This window comes from Aphidius gifuensis, linkage group LG5 (genome assembly GCF_014905175.1).
Source record: "Aphidius gifuensis isolate YNYX2018 linkage group LG5, ASM1490517v1, whole genome shotgun sequence".
Taxonomy (NCBI): Eukaryota; Metazoa; Arthropoda; class Insecta; order Hymenoptera; family Braconidae; genus Aphidius; species Aphidius gifuensis.
This window is the reverse complement of record NC_057792.1, coordinates 6,376,649-6,397,369: the sequence shown is the minus strand read 5'-3', so window position 1 is coordinate 6,397,369 and position 20,721 is coordinate 6,376,649. Positions and strand designations below refer to the sequence as shown.

The window sequence follows — 20,721 nt, the reverse complement described above, 5'->3', positions numbered from 1 at the left end:
AATATTTCATTTAACAATTTATTTATTTTTTTAAATTTACTTTTATCATACATCTTGGATAAATTTAAAATTAATTAATTTAAAAATAAATTAATTAGTCATCGTATTGTAATGACTCAATGTTATTATTAATTCAAATTTAATTTTTTTTAATATTAATCTTTCAAATATTCTATGAAAATGTTTATTCATTTTTATTTTATTATTTCAATTTATTATTATATATTATTAATTCAATAATTATTATAAACCTTGGATAAATTTGTAGCTTATTTATTTTTCAATCGAGTTAAATGATCAATTTACTATAAAATTTAAAACATCATAATAATTCAAAAAGAAAGAATAAAAATTATTAACAATTTAGAATAAAAGTGGAGAAAGGAAAAGAAGAAAGTCACGATAAATCGCCAATCAAGCTATACTTTCTCTGCTAAAAGAAAGAGACAATAATTATTTTCCATTCTAACTGTTATCAATAAAAAAAAAATTAACAAACAATAACAATAATAATCATTTCTGTAAAAATTAATATAAAAAATAAAATAGCAATAAATAAAATATCATGTAATTATGATAAATAAAAGTTTAAAAAAAAGCTACTTGAAATAAGAAGATACAAGAAGAACTTGAGTATCATGACAATTTACCACAATGTGTGTGGTATTAAACAACTACTGAGAATTATTTTCACATCAATATATCTATACAAATATATAATATAAACTATACAGAACTAATTTCTTTGAAATTGTAAATCAGGAAATTGTAATTGTCAGAAAGTTAAGACAGTTGAAGTATGACTACAAATCTTGTTTTTTTTTTTTTTTTTGTTTAAACTTTTTCCCTTATGTTAATCTCTCCTTATGGCTACATCCTTCTCTCTTCCTTTTTCTATATTTTTTTTTTTTTTATTGCATCATCTCTACCCTGCTTACCCCATTAAAAATTCCCCCCTGATTGTTTCTTCGGCCATCTATCAAATACGACTCTATCAATATGTTTCATTCATGAGATTTAAAATTAAAAATAAAAAAAAACTGTCGGTACAGATAAAAGGACCACCATCGATGATCACAATCCAAACAAATAATACATTTTATTTTTATTTTTTTCAATAGAAATTTAATATAAAAAAACAGACTAATTAAAAAACACTATTTTATTTCATCATGTATTTTTAAAAATATTAATTTGTAATTATCAAATTTTATTTTTCTTAATTTGTTTTATTTTTCCTTAATTTGTTTGATTTTTCTTAATAATTTTCTCAACATTTTTTCACGATATTTTTTATATCTTTATTTCTTTAACTATTTTTTTTCATTTTTATTAGCAAACTAGGTCCAGAACAAGATTGTTCCAGCGTGATTTTATCGTACATTTACCAAGCACAATCGAAGCGTGCTTCCTATTTATGTCCAAGCTGTGAGAAATAATAAAAAAAAAAAAGAAAATTTTTTTATTACTCACAAGTGTTACTCTGAAGTTATGAAATCGTTCAGTTATTTTAATCTCCCTCCGTTATAGATTTAATATTTTTTTTTTTTTTATCATTCAACATAAGAACTTGATTTTTTTTTACCCTCTTTTCATTGTTCACGTGTGAGCTGAGTATTTTCCACCGAGTTGTGAACAATAAGAAAAATACATATTGATTTTTTTCAACCTAAAAAAAAACACCATTAAAATATAAAGAAAACACTGTACTTATTTTTAAGCAATTCAAAAACTCGCGGTCTTTTTTGTTACCATTTTTTCAGTCGGTAAGTTACCAGCGCAGTAAAATTCTAGATATAATAAAACAAATATAAAATTCCCTTGTGTAAAAAATAAATATTTTTCTTGTTGTGCAAGACTGTTTACAGCATCCATGCGCAAAAACTTCTGTTTAGTGTAATGTAAAAGTCCAAAAAGATCATAATGCTTGATACAAATTGTCGATCAGGTGCGTCAAGTGAACAAACGGAAACAAACGACGAGTCAACAGACAAAATGAAAATGGCGGATGGTACAACAATTGTCAGAAGAAATAGACCAGGAACAAAATCCGAGGTAATTTAATAATTTAGCTATTATTAATCACTTATTTTTGTTTTAACTTTTTTTTTTTTTACTTGGCTGTCATACCAACCATTGCATATGTATACTTTTTTTTTTGGAGCAAATGTCGGCCATTGGCATTAGCTAAATTTGTCAATTTAATTACTCGTTTTGTTTATATATATTTATCATATAATTATTTACTAGTTGCTTATGTTAGTGTCAAAATATTATGATAACAATAATATTATTTGTATTGATTTGTTTGTTTGTTTTTTATTATTTTCATTTTTTTGACAGAACACGCCTTGATGCTAATGACATGTCTGTTTTTCTGACAGATATATTATTGACAATATAATTTTCATAATATTCAATAACTTGTTAGACTAATAATTGTGTTGTATTATTTTTTTATTTTGGTATTTATTGTGATGATGTTTTGTAGATAAATTAATAGTGAGTTTTGTGTTTTTTAAATTGACATATTTAGTGATGAAAAGAAAGGAGAATGTTTATATTTTTAATGAATATATTTAATTGAAAGGAAATTATTGTTACAGGATTTTTGTAGATGGCCTGATGAACCATTTGAAGAAATGGATAGTACACTTGCAGTACAACAATATATACAACAAATGATAAGACGTGATCCAACAAATATTGATCATATATTAAGTATGCCAGAAGCACAAGATGAAGGTGTATGGAAATATGAACAGTTACGTCAATTTTGTATGGAATTAAATGGTCTTGCAGTACGTTTACAAGAAGATTGTGATCCATTATCATGTACACAAATGACAGCAACTGAACAATGGATATTTTTATGTGCTGCTCATAAAACACCAAAAGAATGTCCAGCAATTGATTATACAAGACATACACTTGATGGTGCTGCATGTTTATTAAACAGTAATAAATATTTTCCAAGTCGTGTTAGTATCAAAGAATCAAGTGTTGCTAAATTAGGATCTGTTTGTCGTAGAGTTTATAGAATTTTTTCACATGCATATTTTCATCATTTAACGATATTTGATCCATTTGAACATGAAACATATCTATGTCGAAGGTAAAATATTTTTATATATTGTAAAATTTTATATTATATTTTATTGATTTATATTAATTGATTTTATTGTTTTTATTTTCTTTTTTTTTTCATTTTAGGTTTACTGCATTTGTCACCAAGTATAAATTGATGTCAAAAGATAATTTGATTGTACCAATTTCTAAAGAAGATGGTGCAACTGAAAGTGAAGCATAATTTTATGATAAAAAAAATTTAAAAAGAAAAATAAATACATACATGTGTAAGACATCAAAAAAAAAAAAAAAAACGAAAAAAACAAAAATATAACAAAAAACAAATATTGAAAATGTAAATTTTCAATAATACAATTATTCAGTTGAAAAAAAAAAACAAACAAACAAAGTATCAATAATATTTTGACTGATTATTAGCATGAGCTATTTGGATCTTGAAGAACCAACTCGACTATTAACATAATAATCTACAGACGCATATTATAATTTCGATTTTTATTATTATTTTTTTCTATTCAAAAATTGAAAAAGTTTCTTTTCTACTCGTGTGCGTGTGTGTGTGTATTTAAAAAATTGAAAAAAAAAAAAACTATTCTGGTTAATTTTAAAGCCAGCAATCTTTTCTTTTTTTCTTATTTAATAGTGAAGAGTAAAAAAAGAAATTTAAAAAATCGACTCATAACAATACTCGAAAAATGAAGGAGACAAAAAAAACTATTTAAAACAAAGAGAGCTACAAGTGTCTAATTTAAATTTAAAAAAGAAAAAGAATTTGTTTATTATTATTTTTATTTAACTAGAGTGTAAGTAGGATTAACGTCGGTTAAAATTACTGAATTATTGACAAGACGATTGATGAATTATTTAAAGAAAAAAATTATATATATATAAAGAAAAAAAATAGTATTGTAATATTTGAAGTTTTAAAAATTCAATAGCTTTTAATGCGAATGAAAAAAAAATTGTGACTGATTTATCAGATCTTCAACAGTCGTAAAAATAAATTGACCCAATTAAAAGAAAAAATTCATAATTATCATTATAAATGAGTAAAAATCAATACGAAAAAAAAATAATTATCACCCAAAAATTGAAAGAAAAATTCTTAAAGAGTATTACAAATTAAAAAAAAAAAAACTATGTAAATTTAATTTTAACACTCCCTTAGCATTGTCATAAAAAAAATTAAATTAAAAAAAAAAAAAAGCAGCGCCCAGTAAAAATAAAAAAACTGAAAAAAAAAAATACATGTCTGCTTTTCTTGTATATTTTAAAATTCTGCAATAATTACTCGATAATTGCGAACAATAAAAAGTGCCCTATTATCCAGTCACTGCCACTGAAAAAAAAAATCTTCAACAAAAAAAAAAAAGAAACATAAAAAACCAATAAAAATAACATTTTTTTTTTTCCTGTTTTTTGCGCTAATGTATATAAATTTTGTAAATAAAAAAAAAATTTAAATAATAATAAACGATTGATAAGAAAGACAATGCGTTAGGGTTCCTTAAGAATGAATAAATAGAAAAACCGATAATAGATAAATAAACAAAAAAAATATAATGATATTAAATGAAATTTAAAAAAAAATTATGACAATTTTCCTTGATCTGTATGTAATTTATAATAAAAAAAATAAAATAAAAAAAAAAACATAATATATTTGTAAATAATAAAATATTTATTAACCTTAATAATAATTTATAATTTATTAATTATTATTATAAAATTAACATTTAATTTTAATATATTCATGATTTTTTATTTTTTTTTATATTTATTTTTGAATTACGTTCTTGTCTTGATCTTTTTAAATTCATTCTTAACCCCATTTCTTCAAATTCTTCAGCATTAATTGTTGAATTTATATTTGTCATTTCTTGACCTTGATCCTGTTGTTGAATTAACTCGACATTGTCCTTTGAATTCTGGAACATGCCTATGTCATCTGGTCCTTGATATCTGCATGCAAATAATTTGTTTTTTTTTTTAATTTCATTTAAATTTATGCACGTAATTTTATATTATAAATTTTAAGATATTTTAACAGTTGAAATGATTGTTTACCCAGTTTCCGTTTTATCGAGTTGATTTTTTGATAGAAAAATAAATATTTCTGGTACTTGTCGAGCAATTGTGTCATCATTTTTATTTTTTTTCGATCTAGAAATAAATTAAAAGAAAAAAAAACAATTAAACAATATACATAAAAAATTAAATAATCTAATATTTATCTTTATTTGTTTAATAATAAATGAAAATAAAAAATATATTTTCTTGTGTAGATTTAGTTTATCTATTTATCTATGTAATTTAAAATTTAACTTATATTTTTTTTATATAAAAAATTAATTTTTATTGTTTAAAATTTAAATAAAAAAATACTTACGCAATAAATCGAAGTTTTGTAATTTGATGAAGCCCTTTATTTTTTGTTTTAAATATTTCTGAACATGATATTACTTTACCAACAGCTTGTCCAGCACCAGACCATATGATACCATCAAATTTCGAAAAATTATTGAGTGAATATTTCAATACATTACGAATTTTACTTCCGCTATTAACTTTCATTGTTAAACACTTTTTCGGTAAATTTTTAATTGGAATATCATTGTTGTTGTCGTCATCATCAGTACTAGCATTCAATTGAAATTTATTTTTTTTCTTTGATTTAACCATTATATCTGTAATCAAAAAATTAAGTGATTTAGTTATTTAAAGTAGAAAGATTGATAAAAAAAAATTTTGAAAGTACTAATTAAAAGATGAAAAGGTTTTTCATTATAAATTTAAATGTCAACAGATAACTGTTATAACCAAAACGTTATAAAATTATCCAAAATAAAAAATAATCAATAAAAAATGAATGATAATTAAATGAAAAAATTTAATATTAAATTTTTAATTTCTAAAAAATTTTAATAGTGATGGAATATTGAGAGAATCAGTGTGGATCACTGGGTCACGAGTTCAATTGAAATTCATGCCATGAAATATTTATGCAGAATGCTCAAGAAATTGACAAATTAATACTCATTAAATGTCGACTTATTAATTTATTGGGGAAAATATGTCACAACAAATATCCACTAGCTTGTAAAAAATAAATAAATAACAAATTTAGCCAAGATTTATAATAATTATTAAATTAATAATATATAATAATAAATTGAAATAATAAAATAAAAATAAATAAACATTTCATACAATATTTGAAAGATTAATATTAAAAAAAATTAAATTTGAAATAATAATAACATTGAGTCATTACAATACGATGACTAATTAATTTATTTTTAAATTAATTAATTTTAAATTTATCCAAGATGTATGATAAAAGTAAATTTAAAAAAATAAATAAATTGTTAAATGAAATATTTATTTATTTATCCTATGATATATACTGTTGTCATAATTTTTGGCAAATTCAAAATAGTCATTAAATCATTATGTTTATATTTTACTATGCTTCAATTATTTTTATAATGATTAATTTTAATTTTAAATATAGGATAATATTTTTTAAACCAATTAAACGCTACAGTATATTTTTTTCTTGGGAAAATTATTCAGCAGGTTGTTTTATTTCGAGATGATTCGACAGGGAAATTTATATTCACGAATTTCGAATCTTTGTAATACCGTTTCGATTCAGTTTTATGATACTCTTGATACAACGAATTGATTAATGAATAATTAGCGACTTTTATAATATCATTTTTATAACGATTAATTTTAATTTTAAATATAGGATAATGTTTTTTATACTAATTACACGCCACAGGATATTTTTTTTTTCTTGGGGAATTTATTTTAAAAACAATTTAATTCGTAATTCTTTTCAGCATGACTTGTATTTAAAAAATAACATGTATTATTTCTGCTTCTTCTTTAATAATCATATTTTATTAATGGAAGAAAAAAAAATATGTTTACAAGTATATATATATAATGAAAAAAAATAAAACAATTCTTTAGTGGTGGAGCTTGAAGATGTGGGTGTACGATAGTATATGGCATAGCAGAAATAGCATCGCGAAGCTTTGACGCCATATTGCATTATTAAACGTTCACCCCCTTAATGCCAGTATCACCCCATCGACATTCCATTATTATGAAGGTTTTTCATCCCCCAAAGGGCCACCCTAGAGTACTAAAAACTCATGACAAGTCCAAAAAGCAAAAAAATGAATGAAAAAAAAAAAATATAATAATAATTTATAATGAATATAAAAAGTGGATAAAAAAATAAAAAAAATTTTTAAAGCTGAATTAAAATGATGATAATTCAACCTGAACCACAAGGGTGATACGGTCCAGAAATTTTAGAAAATATTTATTTCAATATTCCTTAACACGTCAACATAAATCATATGTTATTATTTTATTGATATTCAAAAATTCGACAATCATCCCTTATGTATCACGTGCCATTTTTAATGTAACGAATTTTCTCCTTTTTAAATTTTTTTAAAATATCGTATTATAAAATTTGACTATATTATTTTCAAGTTAAATTAAAAAAAAAAAAACTTTCCAAGTAGATAAATGAGTTGTAAATAATAATATGATAATTTATATTTACTAATTATATAAAAATATTGTAAATATAATTTTTAAAATATTCTTTAATTAATTTAATGTAAATTTTTAATTTTTTAATTTTACTAAAAGTATTTATATTGTTTTTTTTAATTATATAACACTTTTATAATTTAAATGTAATTTAAATTTATTATTGCAGTAAATATATAAAAAAAAAACATTCAATAAAAAAAAAAAATAAATTGAAATATCTTTTATAAATTTAATTTTTTTTCTATTCAAAGAAATAAATTTTATTTTTATTAATAAACTTTTAAATTTTCCAGATGTAAATTAAATTTCATAAATTCCATTTGTTAATAAATTAACAATTGAATCGACAGTACAATAAAAATAAAAAATAAATAAAAAAATTCTGCATCTGGCAGTATCTCAAGTTCATATTCACATTTATTTTTCAAGTATTATTTTTAAAAAAAATTACCATCAAGAACTAAGCATCCAATTTACTAAAAGTGTACTTCAACAACCACGCAAAAATATCCCACATTTTCACAATAATATTTTTTATATTTTCATATTTTTTTTCAATTTAATTTTTACCCCAATACACCAAAAGATCATCAGCTAATAAATAACAAAATTGACTTTAATTTAAAAAAAACAATAAACTATTAAATAGAAATTTTTTAAAATAAAAAATTAATAATTTTCTATTTGTTATTTAAATTTTATGTTATTTTTTATAAATTTTTTTTTTCATATATATTTCATTTATTTATTTTTCTTGAATTTTATTTCAATTGAAATGACGATCTGTTTATTGTGTGAATGGAATTCCAATTCAATTCCTCGACTCAAGATAGAAAAAAAAAAAAAATATAAATAAATAAGAATAAGAAAGAGTCAAGGAAATGGAAGAATAGTAAAAATGAAAATATCATGGTATATAGGATAACCGAAAAGACGCTTGCGCATAAAAAAATTTTGATAAATAAAAGGAAAAAAAAAAAAAGTAAAATCCTTCGGGTAGATTTAAAAAAAAAAATTGATGCTAAGAATTAGATTGTACTGAGCACTATTCGAGTTAACATCAACTGTCTTTACCCAGTTTGTAAGTAATCTGAGTCACTTCAACAAAAACAGGTATGGCTTCATCTCATCAAAGACTTCAACTAATCATTTAATTTTTTATTTCTACATTTAAAATACATAAACAGTGTTTAAAATTTATTAAACAATATTTTCTTTTTTTTACAACACTTTTTACAATTTATATAACTATTGTTTTTTTAAATTTTATTTATCCAAGTTGTGACAATGGATGTTGAAGAATTTCGAATTCGTGGTAAAGAAATGGTGGAATATATTTGTGAATTTATGAATAATATTCATAATCGTCGTGTTACACCAGATGTTGGACCTGGTTATTTGAGACCATTATTACCATCAGAAGCACCACATGATGGTGAAGATTGGGATAAAATAATGAGTGATGTTGAAAATAAAATAATGCCAGGAGTGAGTGAATCGTGATCCATATTTCAACTATATTTATAAGAAACTTTTTAAATTTTAAATTTTACAGATAACACACTGGCAACATCCACGTTTTCATGCATATTTTCCAGCGGGAAATTCATTTCCTTCGATATTAGGTGATATGTTATCTGATGCTATTGGATGTATTGGATTTTCATGGGTAAAAATTAAAATTTTATTTAATAAACTTGTTGTTATAAATATAATTTTTAATTTTTATCATTTACAGGCAGCAAGTCCAGCTTGCACAGAATTAGAAACAATTGTTTGTGATTGGTTTGGTAAATAAATAAATTAATTTTAAAGCTAAAATTAATATTTAATTAATTTTTGTTTTTTTAAAGGTAAAGCAATGGGTCTACCAAATGATTTTCTTTACTTTAGTCAAGGTAGTAAAGGTGGAGGTGTTATACAAGGTTCAGCATCTGAAAGTATATTAGTATGTATGCTTGCAGCACGTGCACAAGCAATAGCACGTCTTAAAGAATCACCATTATATTCACATCTTGATGAAACATCATTATTAGGAAAATTAATGGCATATTGTAGTCGTGAATCACATAGTTGTGTTGAAAAAGATGCTATGATTTGTTTTGTTAAATTACGTATATTAGAACCAGATGATAAAAGTGTATTACGTGGTGATACATTGAGACAAGCTATTGAAGCTGATGTTGCTGATGGTATTATACCATTTTTTGTATCAACAACACTTGGTACAACAGCATGTTGTTCATTTGATAATCTCAAAGAAATTGGTCCAGTTTGTCGTAAATATCCTGGTGTAAGTTTTTGTTCTTGTTTTTGATTCTTCTTTTTATAAATTCATTTGGTTATTTTATTTTTTTTTTTTGATTATAGATTTGGCTACATGTTGATGCAGCATATGCTGGTAATTCATTTATTTGTCCTGAATTAAAATATTTAATGGCTGGTATTGAATATGCTGATTCATTAAATACAAATACAAATAAATTTTTATTAACAAATTTTGATTGTTCATGTTTATGGGTTAAAGATCGTTTTAAATTAACAAGTGCACTTGTTGTTGATCCATTGTATCTTCAACATACACATGCTGATACTGCAATTGATTACAGGTAAATAATTTCTATTTTAAAAATAATATATAAAATTATTTTAATTTGTATTTGTATTAACATTTAGAACAAATTCAATATATTTTTATATTTTTTTTTCGATTGTATTTCTTTTTTTTCGAATAGTAAACTAATTTCTATTGAATTTATATTTTTTATTTTTTTAATAATTATTAAAATTAGATAAATATTTAAATATACTATACTAATTTGTAATTAAAACATATATATGTATTTTTTTTTTCATTTAAATAATTAATATAGACATTGGAGTATTCCATTGAGCAGAAGATTTAGATCACTTAAATTGTGGTTTGTTATAAGAAGTTATGGTATATCTGGTCTTCAAAAATACATAAGAAATCATTGTCAGTTGGCTAAAAAATTTGAATTGCTTGTTAAAAAAGATGATAGATTTGAAGTATGCAATGATGTCTTGGTAAATATTAATTAATTTAACAAAAAAAAAAACCTTTAAACATGCAGGGTAAAGTGGAAACTTTTTTACGAATAAATTAATTTATTTTTTCAATTTAAAAACTGTAAAAAGCATATATAAAAATACATGATAAAATAATAAATGAATTTCTAAGATTTTCATTTAAAAAAAGAAAAAAAAAAAACATTTTTTATTTATTTTTATTTTCAATTTTTTTCAATTAAAAAGTCCATTATTTTTCACTTTGCCCAGACTGTTTATTTTATTGGACGTTTAACCATCTATTATTAAAAAAAATAATATAAATTTTTCATCCAGTTGGGATTAGTGTGCTTCAGAGCAAAAGGAAGTGATAAATTAAATCAAAAATTATTAAGTGCAATTAATGATTCTGGAAGGATCCATATGATACCAGCAAAAGTTAATCATAAATATACCATTAGATTTGCACTTGCTGCACCAAATGCAACTGCTGAGGATGTTGGTGAGTTATTATTATTAATAAATAATAAAAATGATGTAAAAAAAAAAAGAAATTTTAATTAAATTTTTTTCTATATAGAAATTGCTTGGAATATTATAACTGATTTCTTATCGGAAATATTGGAATCGAAGGATGTGATGGATGAGCTTGCTGATATACGTGAAAAAAAGAGAAAAGCAACATTAGAACAAAGACGTTCATTTTTCGTACGTATGGTATCTGATCCAGCAATTCAACCTGGTTTTACAAAAACACCAAATCAACCAGCTAAATTGGAAACTCAACCAACAATTGGTGGTATTGGACAAAATATACAATCAACGTGAGTTATTAAAATAACAGCTAATTTATAAGTAATGTTGAAATAAAAAAAATATATTTTTTATATTTTGTATTATTATTAAATTTAAAAAAGACGATCATGGATTTCATGGCCTTTGGCTTATTTGATGTCTAAAGAATCAACTGATACAAGTGAATTATCACTAAGGTATTAAAATAAATAAATAATTAACTTTTTTTTTTAACGAAAAAATAAGAATTAATTAATGAATTATAAGAAAGAAAAAAAAAGAATTTTATATAGAAAGATGTAGATTAGAAAAATTACTAATTTATGAAAAAAAGAAATTTTTGTTTTTTAAGATTTCGTCATTTGGATACAATGGTAAGATTAAAAACTGGATCAGGAAGTCGTCGTGGTAGTAGCAATGGTTGTAGTCCTGAACCATCACCATCAGCATCACCATCAAGAAGCCGATCACCAAATGGACGTGCATAAATAATTTTTAAATATATCTTAAAACAATGACTAAACTTGAATAAAAACGACAATGAAAGTATTAAAAAAATAAAACAACATCAACAATCATAAAATTATTATTAATAATTAAATATCCTGGTCACAATATCTTGAACAAAAATAATCCCAAAAGACAATATGCCACACAAATATCTACTAGCTAGTAAAAAATAAATAAGCTACAAATTTTATCCAAGATTTATAATAATTATTGAATTAATAATATATAATAATAAATTGAAATAATAAAATAAAAATAAATAAACATTTCATACAATATTTGAAAGATTAATATTAAAAAAAATTAAATTTGAAATAATAATAACATTGAGTCATTACAATACGATGATTAATTAATTTATTTTTAAATTAATTAATTTTAAATTTATCCAAGATGTATGATAAAAGTAAATTTAAAAAAATAAATAAATTGTTAAATGAAATATTTATTTATTTATCCTATGATATATACTGTTGTCATAATTTTTGGCAAATTCAAAATAGTCATTAAATCATTATGTTTATATTTTACTATGCTTCTATTATTTTTATAATGATTAATTTCAATTTTAAATATAGGATAATGTTTTTCATACTAATTAAACGCTACAGTATATATTTTTCTTGGGAAAATTATTCAGCAGGTTGTTTTATTTCGAGATGATTCGACAGGGAAATTTATATTCACGAATTTCGAATCTTTGTAATACCGTTTCGATTCAGTTTTATGATACTCTTGATACAACGAATTAATTAATGAATAATTAGCGACTTTTATAATATCATTTTTATAACGATTAATTTTAATTTTAAATATAGGATAATGTTTTTTTACTAATTACACGACACAGGATATTTTTTAATTTTATTTTTTTATGATGATTTAAAGTGGGAAATATGTGTTCAAGATATTTTGACCTGATACTTATTACTTGATGATCAAAAGAGATTACTTAAGAAAATAAATAAATTTAAAAAAAAAGAAAAATATTTTATTTATTATAAATTTGCCTTATTTATTTTTTCCTTTGATGAATCTATCGTCACTGACGTCGATGCTATTTTTTTTTTATTTTTAAATTATTTTTAAAACTGAATTATATTTTATTTGAAAAAAAAAAAAATATTTATAAATTATTTTCAATTAAAATTTTGTTCTCTTTTGTGTCATCATAAATTCAATTTTAATGAAAAGGCAACAAGTGAAGCATAAAGTAGTATTTTAAATGGACAAAATATTGTTAAAGATTTTTTTTTTATAGTTTATGACAGAGAGTTGATTGAGCAGTGACCTGTTGGTTTTGCTTGATACTGTATTGGTTATACGTTGGACAACGAGTTTGCTAGATGTCTATTAATAAAATCAAAGTGTTGAGGGTGATAAAAAAAGAAAAAATAATAATTTTAAATAAAAAGGAAAAAAAAAAAATATGATTATAAAGAGTAGGGGGAAAAATATACTTTTAACCTCACCCTATTTTATAATAACCCTCAGTATGATCAAGCTACCACCCATCAGTGTACTGAGTTTATTCACGTTGAGTGGTACATGAATAACGAGTTCTTCTCTTATTCGAAATTTTCTATCATCTACAATAGTAGTAGACAAAATTACCACTTGTATTTTTTTGATATTTTTAAAAACCAGCTATAAATTAAATATTTACTCTTGCTATTATTGTATCATCAAGGTTTATATAATCAAAAAAAAAAATAAAATGAATATTGAAGAATTTAGGGTACGTGGTAAAGAGATGATTGAATATATTTGCGAATATTTAAGAACAATTGAAGGAAGAAGAGTTACAGCAAATGTTGATCCAGGATATTTGAGACCATTATTACCATCAGAAGCACCAACAAAACCAGAATCATGGGATGATATTATGAAAGATGTAGAGAGTAAAATAATGCCTGGTGTAAGTTTAAACATAAAAAAAATATTTGTTATTTACTAAACTAACAAATAATTATTAAATTTCACAGATAACCCACTGGCAACATCCTCGTTTTCATGCATATTTTCCATCTGGTAATTCATTTCCTTCATTACTCGGTGATATGTTATCTGATGCAATTGGCTGTATTGGTTTTTCTTGGGCAGCAAGTCCAGCATGTACAGAACTTGAAACAATAGTATTAGATTGGTTTGCAAAAGCAATAAATTTACCATCAATATTTTTAACAGATAATAAAAATTCAAAAGGTGGTGGTGTTATACAAGGTTCAGCATCTGAATGTATACTTGTTACAATGCTTGCAGCACGTACACAAATGATAAATTCATTAAAATTAAATGAACCAAATATTGAAGATTCTGGTTTTTTACCACGTCTTGTTGCATATTGTTCAACAGAATCACATTCATGTGTTGAAAAAGCAGCAATGATATGTCTTGTTAAATTACGTGTACTATCAACAGATGATAAATGTCGTTTACGTGGTATAACACTTGAAAGTGCTATGATTAAAGATATTAAACGTGGTTTAATACCATTTTATGTATCAACAACACTTGGATCAACTGGTTGTTGTTCATTTGATAATTTAATTGAAATTGGTCCTGTATGTAAAAAATATACAAATATATGGTTACATGTTGATAGTGCATATGCTGGTAATGCATTTATATGTCCAGAATTACGTCATTTAATGGCTGGTATTGAATATGCTGATTCATTTAATACAAATCCAAATAAATGGTTACTTGTTAATTTTGATTGTTCATGTTTATGGGTACGTGATACAGTTAAATTAACATCAGCACTTGTTGTTGATCCATTATATTTACAACATGCTAATTCAAATGAATCAATTGATTATCGTCATTGGGGTATACCATTAAGTCGTAGATTTCGTGCACTTAAATTATGGTTTGTATTACGTAGTTATGGTATTAATGGTTTACAACAATATATTAGAAATCATATAAGATGTGCACGTAGATTTGAAAATTTAATAAAACGTAAAAAACGTTTTGATGTATTAAATGATGTTAAAGTTGGTCTTGTTTGTTTTCGTTTACGTGATACTGATGAAATTAATCAAGAATTATTAGCAAATATAAATGCATCTGGTAAATTACATATGATACCATCACGTATGATGGGTAAATATATTATAAGATTTTGTGTAACACGTGAAAATGCTAATGAGGATGATATTGATTATGCTGTTGATGTTATTGATGAACATGCTAAAGAAGTATTATTATCACATTGTGATAATAATGATATTGAATTTTCAAAAAGTCCAAAAAGTCCAGCACCATTGGATAAAAAATTAGTTAGAAAATTCAGTTTTACTAGAAGTGTTACTAGAGATGTTTATAAAAGAACAAAATCTAAAACAACTTTACATGATGGTGCAACACCAATTATGGTTGTTGAAGATAATAATAATAATAATCAAAATGTTGATTTACATGATGATGATAATTTACGGCCAAATAGTCGGTAGAACGAATTTAAACTCATGGTTATTAATCAAAATAATAAATTGTTAACATTACCATGAGTTAGGCAATTAGATAGGGTATCAAAATATCGTTCTGATCCTGAATTATTTTATTCTGTTGAAAAAGAAGTACTTATTTAAATTTTTTTCTATTTATTTCTATCAACTGGATATGTACGAAAGCCAGAGTATTTCGATTTTTTTTGTTTCAGGAAATGATGACGATTTTATCGGACTTTTTTTTTTTTTCGTTTGTTTGCAATTTAAATTAATCAATCATTGAAGAAAAAAATTAGTTAATATGTGTTATGTACTAAAAACATATAGGGTAAAAAAATTATGGGGTAAAGTGGAAAGTCTAAAAGAAAATTATTGAAATTATGAATTTCTATGGCTTTTTTTTTTGTTTTAAATTTATAAAAACTACTTAAAAGTTTTCAAACAATATAAATCAAGTTTTAATTATTATTAACATACTAAATAACAATTAAAAATTAATTATAAACAAAAAAAAAAAAAACTGAAATATCCACTTTACTCCAGGTTTTTTAATAGTTATTAAATTTAAAAAATAAATTGTTTAAATAAAGCTAGTATTATTAATTGTTAATATAACCTGTTTAAATAATATTGTAGCTTAATATTAATGTCATATCAATGTGTGTTCTTAATAATATAAAAAGTTATAGGATAAATGAATATAAAAAAGTAAAAAAAATTGTTCAATATTGTTAAGAAAGTAATCGAATGTTTTAATGATATTAGTATTAAATTTTAACGACATCTTAACAAGTTTATTGATTAATATTTCAACCCTCTTTTTCTTGATATAATATTCAATAAAAAAAAACCCTCAGGCTTAATCAATCTATGTCAAGTTGATTAATGAAGTAAATAAATTTAAAAAAAAAAACAGTTTTTATGAAAAAAGAAAAAAATTATTTCTTTACAATATTTTATTTAGAAATAATAAATATAAATTGTTTATTGTTATAAATTACATTTGTCCACATTGTGATATTGTAACTGGAATTTTTGGTTTATTATTTGGACCAGTTGGTACATTTTCAACTTTTCTCATGACCAATAAACCATCAATAACACGTCCAAATACAACATGTTTACCATCCAAAAAATTACATTTAGCACATGTTATAAAAAATTGACATCCATTTGTATCTTTTCCAGAATTAGCCATTGATAATAAACCAGTTGAATCATGTTTTAGAGTGAAATTTTCATCAGCAAATGTATTACCACCATATATACTCATGACACCAGTACCATCACCATTTACAAAATCACCACCTTGTATCATAAAATCTTTAATAACACGATGAAATATTGCACCTTTAAAACCAGTTGGTACACCATCCTTGCGATATTCACCAGTACAAAATTGACGAAAATTTTCTGATGTTTTTGGACATTCATCAGCAAATAATTCAAATATCATACGACCAATTTCAGTTGTTCCAACAGATACATCAAAAAATACCACTGGATTATTTGGATTTTTTAATTGTGATTGTATTTGATCCCACGTTGGCATTTTTAATTATTGTTTATTATTATTTTTAACGTTATTTTTATGTGTCGGCTTTTTTTGTTTAACACAAAAAAATAATAACATAACCTTTAAAAGGGATTTTTTTTTTTCTACCGGTTTCGAATTTCGATTCAAGCGACACCTTCAAGGCAAATATCGAAATCACGACGCCATGATAGTTTTTTAATAAATAAATAAATATATATAAATAATTAAATATTATTTATAAACATTTATTAAATTAATCAGTCAATTTTATTATTGTTTTTATAATTTAAATAGTTTTTAGATAACATTATAATGTAGAAAATAATTACCAAACTAACCTCAACTTTTTATAATAACAAAATAAAATTTTCTTACCTTTTTTATTTAGATTTCGAGATGATAAATTATTTAAATATAATTATTAAACACACGAGTCAACACTTGATGAATTTTTTTTTTTTTAAATTGAATTTTAATTAAGTTTTAAATCAACACGTGTTACAAATAAATGCAAACCCCAAAAAAACAACAAAACTTATTTAACAATACAAATGTGTCATAGAAAATCACGTGGTACAGTGGCCATTTTGAATGAACAAAAAAACCGCGTTAATTTAAAATACAAAAATTATATTTTTATGAATTTATATATTTTATTATTGTTTTGAGTATTATTATCATAGATAAATTAAATATTTGAATAGTACATAATATTTAATTATAAATTATCCTAAAAGTATCAAATAGAAAAAAAAAACAATAATAATATTAAATTTTTACACTTGACAATGAAACTATTAAAATAAAAACTCAAAAAGATTTATCAATCTGTAATTTAAATACTTTTGAAAACAATATTCATCAAATATTTAATAATAACAAAATGAAAATTTATTTAACAAAAAAACTACAAAAAAAAATAATATAAATATATGATTATTTTGTGTTAACACTTGTATGTTCTTTAATATGTTCCATAAGTATATTTTTATCATTAAAAATATCACCACAAAGTTTACATGAAAGATCACCATCATCATCATCATAATCATAATTATCAAATATTTCAATAGCATCACTTTCCATAATTTCATAACTATCATCATCATTTTTAATAATAATTTCTGTTATATTATTGTCATGATAATTATTAGCTTGATCAATTATAATTGGTAAATTATTATCATTACCATTTTCAATAATTTGAATAGTATTATTTTCATTAATAAAATGTATTGTTTGATTTCCATTATTATTACTATTTGATTGTAATAATAATGTTGATAAATCATTGTCATGTAATTGATATCCTTGACTTGTACATGGTAAAATATATGTGTCATTATTATCAATAGTTATTGTGCAAGTATTGTCATCAATATTATCATCAGTTTTATCAACAGTCTTATCAGTTGTAACAAGTAACAATGTTCCACTATTATTATTACCAACATTATTATTAATTTTAATCATTTGTTCTTTATCAGTTTTTAATTTTTTACATTTTTTTCCTTTTGGTGATTTTTTATTATTGTTAGAATTCTTTATTGACGTTGTTGTTGTTGTTGTTTGTACGTTTGTAACTTTGGCTTTAGCATCAGCAATAATTTGATCAGAATGTTTAACAATATGTGCACATAATTCATCACGATCTTGATTAATATAATTACATAATGGACATGGATATGGTGGTGTAGAATTTTTATTATCATTTTTAGATGCAGCATGTACCCATCTAACATGTTCACGTAATACAACTTTTTGATTAAATGCACGTTTACATATTGGACATACATGTGGTCTTTCACCAGTATGTATACGTTCATGTTTTCTTAATGTACCACCATCACGAAATGCTTTCCAACAATATTGACAACCATATGGACGTTCACCAGTATGTGTACGATGATGTATTAAATAACCTTGACGTGATGAAAATGTTTTACCACATTTATCACAATGAAAATGTGCTGGACTACCAGCATGTGTTCTACCATGTTCCCATAAACCTTGACGTGATACAAAACATTTACCACAATCATTACATGTATATGGTGAATCACCAGGATGCATTGATATACGATGTTCATCTAATTCATTTTGTTTTTCATATTGTTTACCACATTGTTCACATATCCATGTTTTTTTTCTATGTATCCATTGATGACGATACATTTTTTGTTTTGTTGTAAATTTTTTACCACATTCAATACATGCATGTTTATTATATTTATTATTTATTATTTTATTATTTTTATTATCATTTAATAATTTTTTAATACATGTTTTATGATGTATCATTAAATGTTCATTATTTTCATATTGTTTATCACAATATTCACAATCAATTGGTATATCATCATCATCATCATCATTATCACCATTATTTTTCATCACTTTTTCATGTACTTTTTCATGTTTTTTAAATGAACTAATATTGCTAAAATTTATACCACATTTATCACATAAATATTGTTGTTTTTCTTTATTATTTTTTAATTTTTTAACTATATTATCATTATTGCTTATTGTATTATCAGGTATTGATAATTTTTCTTTTTTTTCTTGTTGTAATTTTTCAGTATATTCATATGTTTGTGTAACATCACCATTTGGCATAACAGTAAATTCACTAATTGCATAATTATTATCATTATCATCATGAGTATTTGTTATTGTTGATATTGTATTTTGATTATTATTAATTAATGTATATGTTGAATTTGGCCATGTATTTATTGTTTCATAATTTTGTAGATTATTATTATGGCTGGTTGATGATGTTGATGGCATTATAGGATCATCAGCATCTTCCTCATCATTTTGAATAATATTATTTATTTCAATATAATTTTTATCATCAACATCAGTTACTTTTGTTTGTATCAAATCATATGTTGTGTTGTTGTTATCTTTTATTGCACGACCAGGTGTATATGAATGTATTTTCATATGATTTGATAAACTTGATGGACGCATAAATTCTTCATCACATACATTACATTTATGTAATTTACCAATTTTATGAGTTGTTTTCATATGATTATTTAATAATGTTTTTGTACGAAATAAATTACCACATGTTCTACATGAATGTGGACGATCAGTTTGATGACAAACAATATGATTATTTAAATCAGTTAAACGATCAAATGTTTCGCTACATGTTGTACATGATAAGTTTTTTTTTTTACATAATTTTGTATGATTTTTGTAATCATTTTTAGTAAATTCTCGATGACAATTTATGCATTTTATGTTATCATCAATTTTAAATGATGATGGTGTATATGTACCACCGAGTTGACGAAGTGCTTCTACTGCAACTGATTCATCACCTGATGTAAACTGTTGTTGTTGTTGTTGTTGATGATGCTTCTCTTGTTTTATGTAAAGTGGATAAACAAGTGTATTATTTTCATCAACGTTATTTTTGTCAGTTATTATTTCAATTGAAATATGATTATTGTCATTGTATTGTTGGCCATTAACATTAACAACAGTTACCTCTGTTAAATCATTTGGTAATATACATTCAGCTTCTTCATCACATATTTCTTCATGCATATTTTCTTGTATTGTATTGTGAATATTTGAAAATGCAAATGTTACATATTCATTGCTAATATTATTTTCCATTTTTATAATTTTTTTTTTATAAACATTTGACTATTATTTTTCACTTCTTGTTTTTATTTTGATGATTTAGGTATATTGTTTTTT

The 20,721-nt window shown here is 23.3% G+C and overlaps 6 protein-coding genes across 7 annotated transcripts; 3 read left to right on the top strand and 3 right to left on the bottom strand.

The window, feature by feature from the left end:
- Window positions 1-1,882: 1,882 nt before the first annotated feature.
- On the top strand, window positions 1,883-4,511 carry LOC122857337 (MOB kinase activator-like 4). The gene is made up of 3 exons (XM_044159457.1): window positions 1,883-2,055; window positions 2,607-3,115; window positions 3,214-4,511. The coding sequence occupies exons 1-3, from the start codon at window positions 1,924-1,926 to the stop codon at window positions 3,308-3,310; spliced, it is 738 nt and encodes a 245-aa protein (XP_044015392.1). The 5' UTR covers window positions 1,883-1,923; the 3' UTR covers window positions 3,311-4,511.
- Window positions 4,512-4,859: 348 nt separating this feature from the next.
- On the bottom strand, window positions 4,860-17,416 carry LOC122856295 (ribonuclease P protein subunit p25-like protein; the record flags this gene model as incomplete). Its single annotated transcript, XM_044157989.1, has 4 exons — window positions 17,374-17,416; window positions 5,480-5,777; window positions 5,158-5,253; window positions 4,860-5,052 (listed from the first exon to the last, which is right to left on the bottom strand). Coding segments are annotated over exons 2-4 (582 nt in total), but the record flags the coding sequence as incomplete, so codon positions are not given.
- On the top strand, window positions 8,676-12,142 carry LOC122857291 (aromatic-L-amino-acid decarboxylase). Its single transcript, XM_044159390.1, has 11 exons — window positions 8,676-8,784; window positions 8,951-9,159; window positions 9,227-9,340; window positions 9,410-9,461; window positions 9,525-9,964; window positions 10,042-10,280; window positions 10,545-10,719; window positions 11,038-11,203; window positions 11,282-11,525; window positions 11,619-11,693; window positions 11,849-12,142. Exons 2-11 carry the CDS (start codon window positions 8,959-8,961, stop codon window positions 11,982-11,984), a joined length of 1,842 nt encoding a protein of 613 aa, XP_044015325.1. The 5' UTR covers window positions 8,676-8,784; window positions 8,951-8,958; the 3' UTR covers window positions 11,985-12,142.
- Window positions 13,499-16,399, top strand: LOC122857296 (tyrosine decarboxylase-like). 2 transcript variants are annotated; one of them, XM_044159398.1, is made up of 3 exons: window positions 13,538-13,924; window positions 13,992-14,121; window positions 14,194-15,733. In XM_044159398.1, the coding sequence occupies exons 1-3, from the start codon at window positions 13,724-13,726 to the stop codon at window positions 15,462-15,464; spliced, it is 1,602 nt and encodes a 533-aa protein (XP_044015333.1). In that variant the 5' UTR covers window positions 13,538-13,723; the 3' UTR covers window positions 15,465-15,733. The 2 variants fall into 2 exon arrangements, with proteins under 2 accessions (XP_044015332.1, XP_044015333.1); XM_044159397.1 differs by having other exon boundaries at window positions 13,499-13,924; window positions 13,992-16,399.
- Window positions 16,435-17,120, bottom strand: LOC122857349 (peptidyl-prolyl cis-trans isomerase H). Its single transcript, XM_044159471.1, has one exon. It carries the CDS (start codon window positions 17,011-17,013, stop codon window positions 16,459-16,461), a length of 555 nt encoding a protein of 184 aa, XP_044015406.1. The 5' UTR covers window positions 17,014-17,120; the 3' UTR covers window positions 16,435-16,458.
- A 518-nt stretch (window positions 17,417-17,934) lies between the features above and the next one.
- LOC122856294 (zinc finger protein 665-like) lies at window positions 17,935-20,720 on the bottom strand. The gene has a single exon (XM_044157988.1). The coding sequence runs from the start codon at window positions 20,635-20,637 to the stop codon at window positions 17,935-17,937; it is 2,703 nt and encodes a 900-aa protein (XP_044013923.1). The 5' UTR covers window positions 20,638-20,720.
- Between the last annotated feature and the right edge of the window lies 1 nt (window position 20,721).

Excerpts from the sequence above, each read along its gene's own strand:
- LOC122857349 (XM_044159471.1), bottom strand. The coding sequence starts at position 17,013 with ATGCCAACGTGGGATCAAATACAATCACAATTAAAAAATCCAAATAAT.
- LOC122857337 (XM_044159457.1), top strand. The coding sequence starts at position 1,924 with ATGCTTGATACAAATTGTCGATCAGGTGCGTCAAGTGAACAAACGGAA. Across the intron at positions 2,056-2,606 it reads GACCAGGAACAAAATCCGAG|GATTTTTGTAGATGGCCTGA; the intron begins GTAATTTAATAA and ends TTATTGTTACAG. Across the intron at positions 3,116-3,213 it reads GAAACATATCTATGTCGAAG|GTTTACTGCATTTGTCACCA; the intron begins GTAAAATATTTT and ends TTTTCATTTTAG.
- LOC122857296 (XM_044159397.1), top strand. The coding sequence starts at position 13,724 with ATGAATATTGAAGAATTTAGGGTACGTGGTAAAGAGATGATTGAATAT. Across the intron at positions 13,925-13,991 it reads AGAGTAAAATAATGCCTGGT|ATAACCCACTGGCAACATCC; the intron begins GTAAGTTTAAAC and ends TAAATTTCACAG.
- LOC122856294 (XM_044157988.1), bottom strand. The coding sequence starts at position 20,637 with ATGGAAAATAATATTAGCAATGAATATGTAACATTTGCATTTTCAAAT.
- LOC122857291 (XM_044159390.1), top strand. The coding sequence starts at position 8,959 with ATGGATGTTGAAGAATTTCGAATTCGTGGTAAAGAAATGGTGGAATAT. Across the intron at positions 9,462-9,524 it reads AATTGTTTGTGATTGGTTTG|GTAAAGCAATGGGTCTACCA; the intron begins GTAAATAAATAA and ends GTTTTTTTAAAG. Across the intron at positions 11,204-11,281 it reads TGCAACTGCTGAGGATGTTG|AAATTGCTTGGAATATTATA; the intron begins GTGAGTTATTAT and ends TTTTCTATATAG.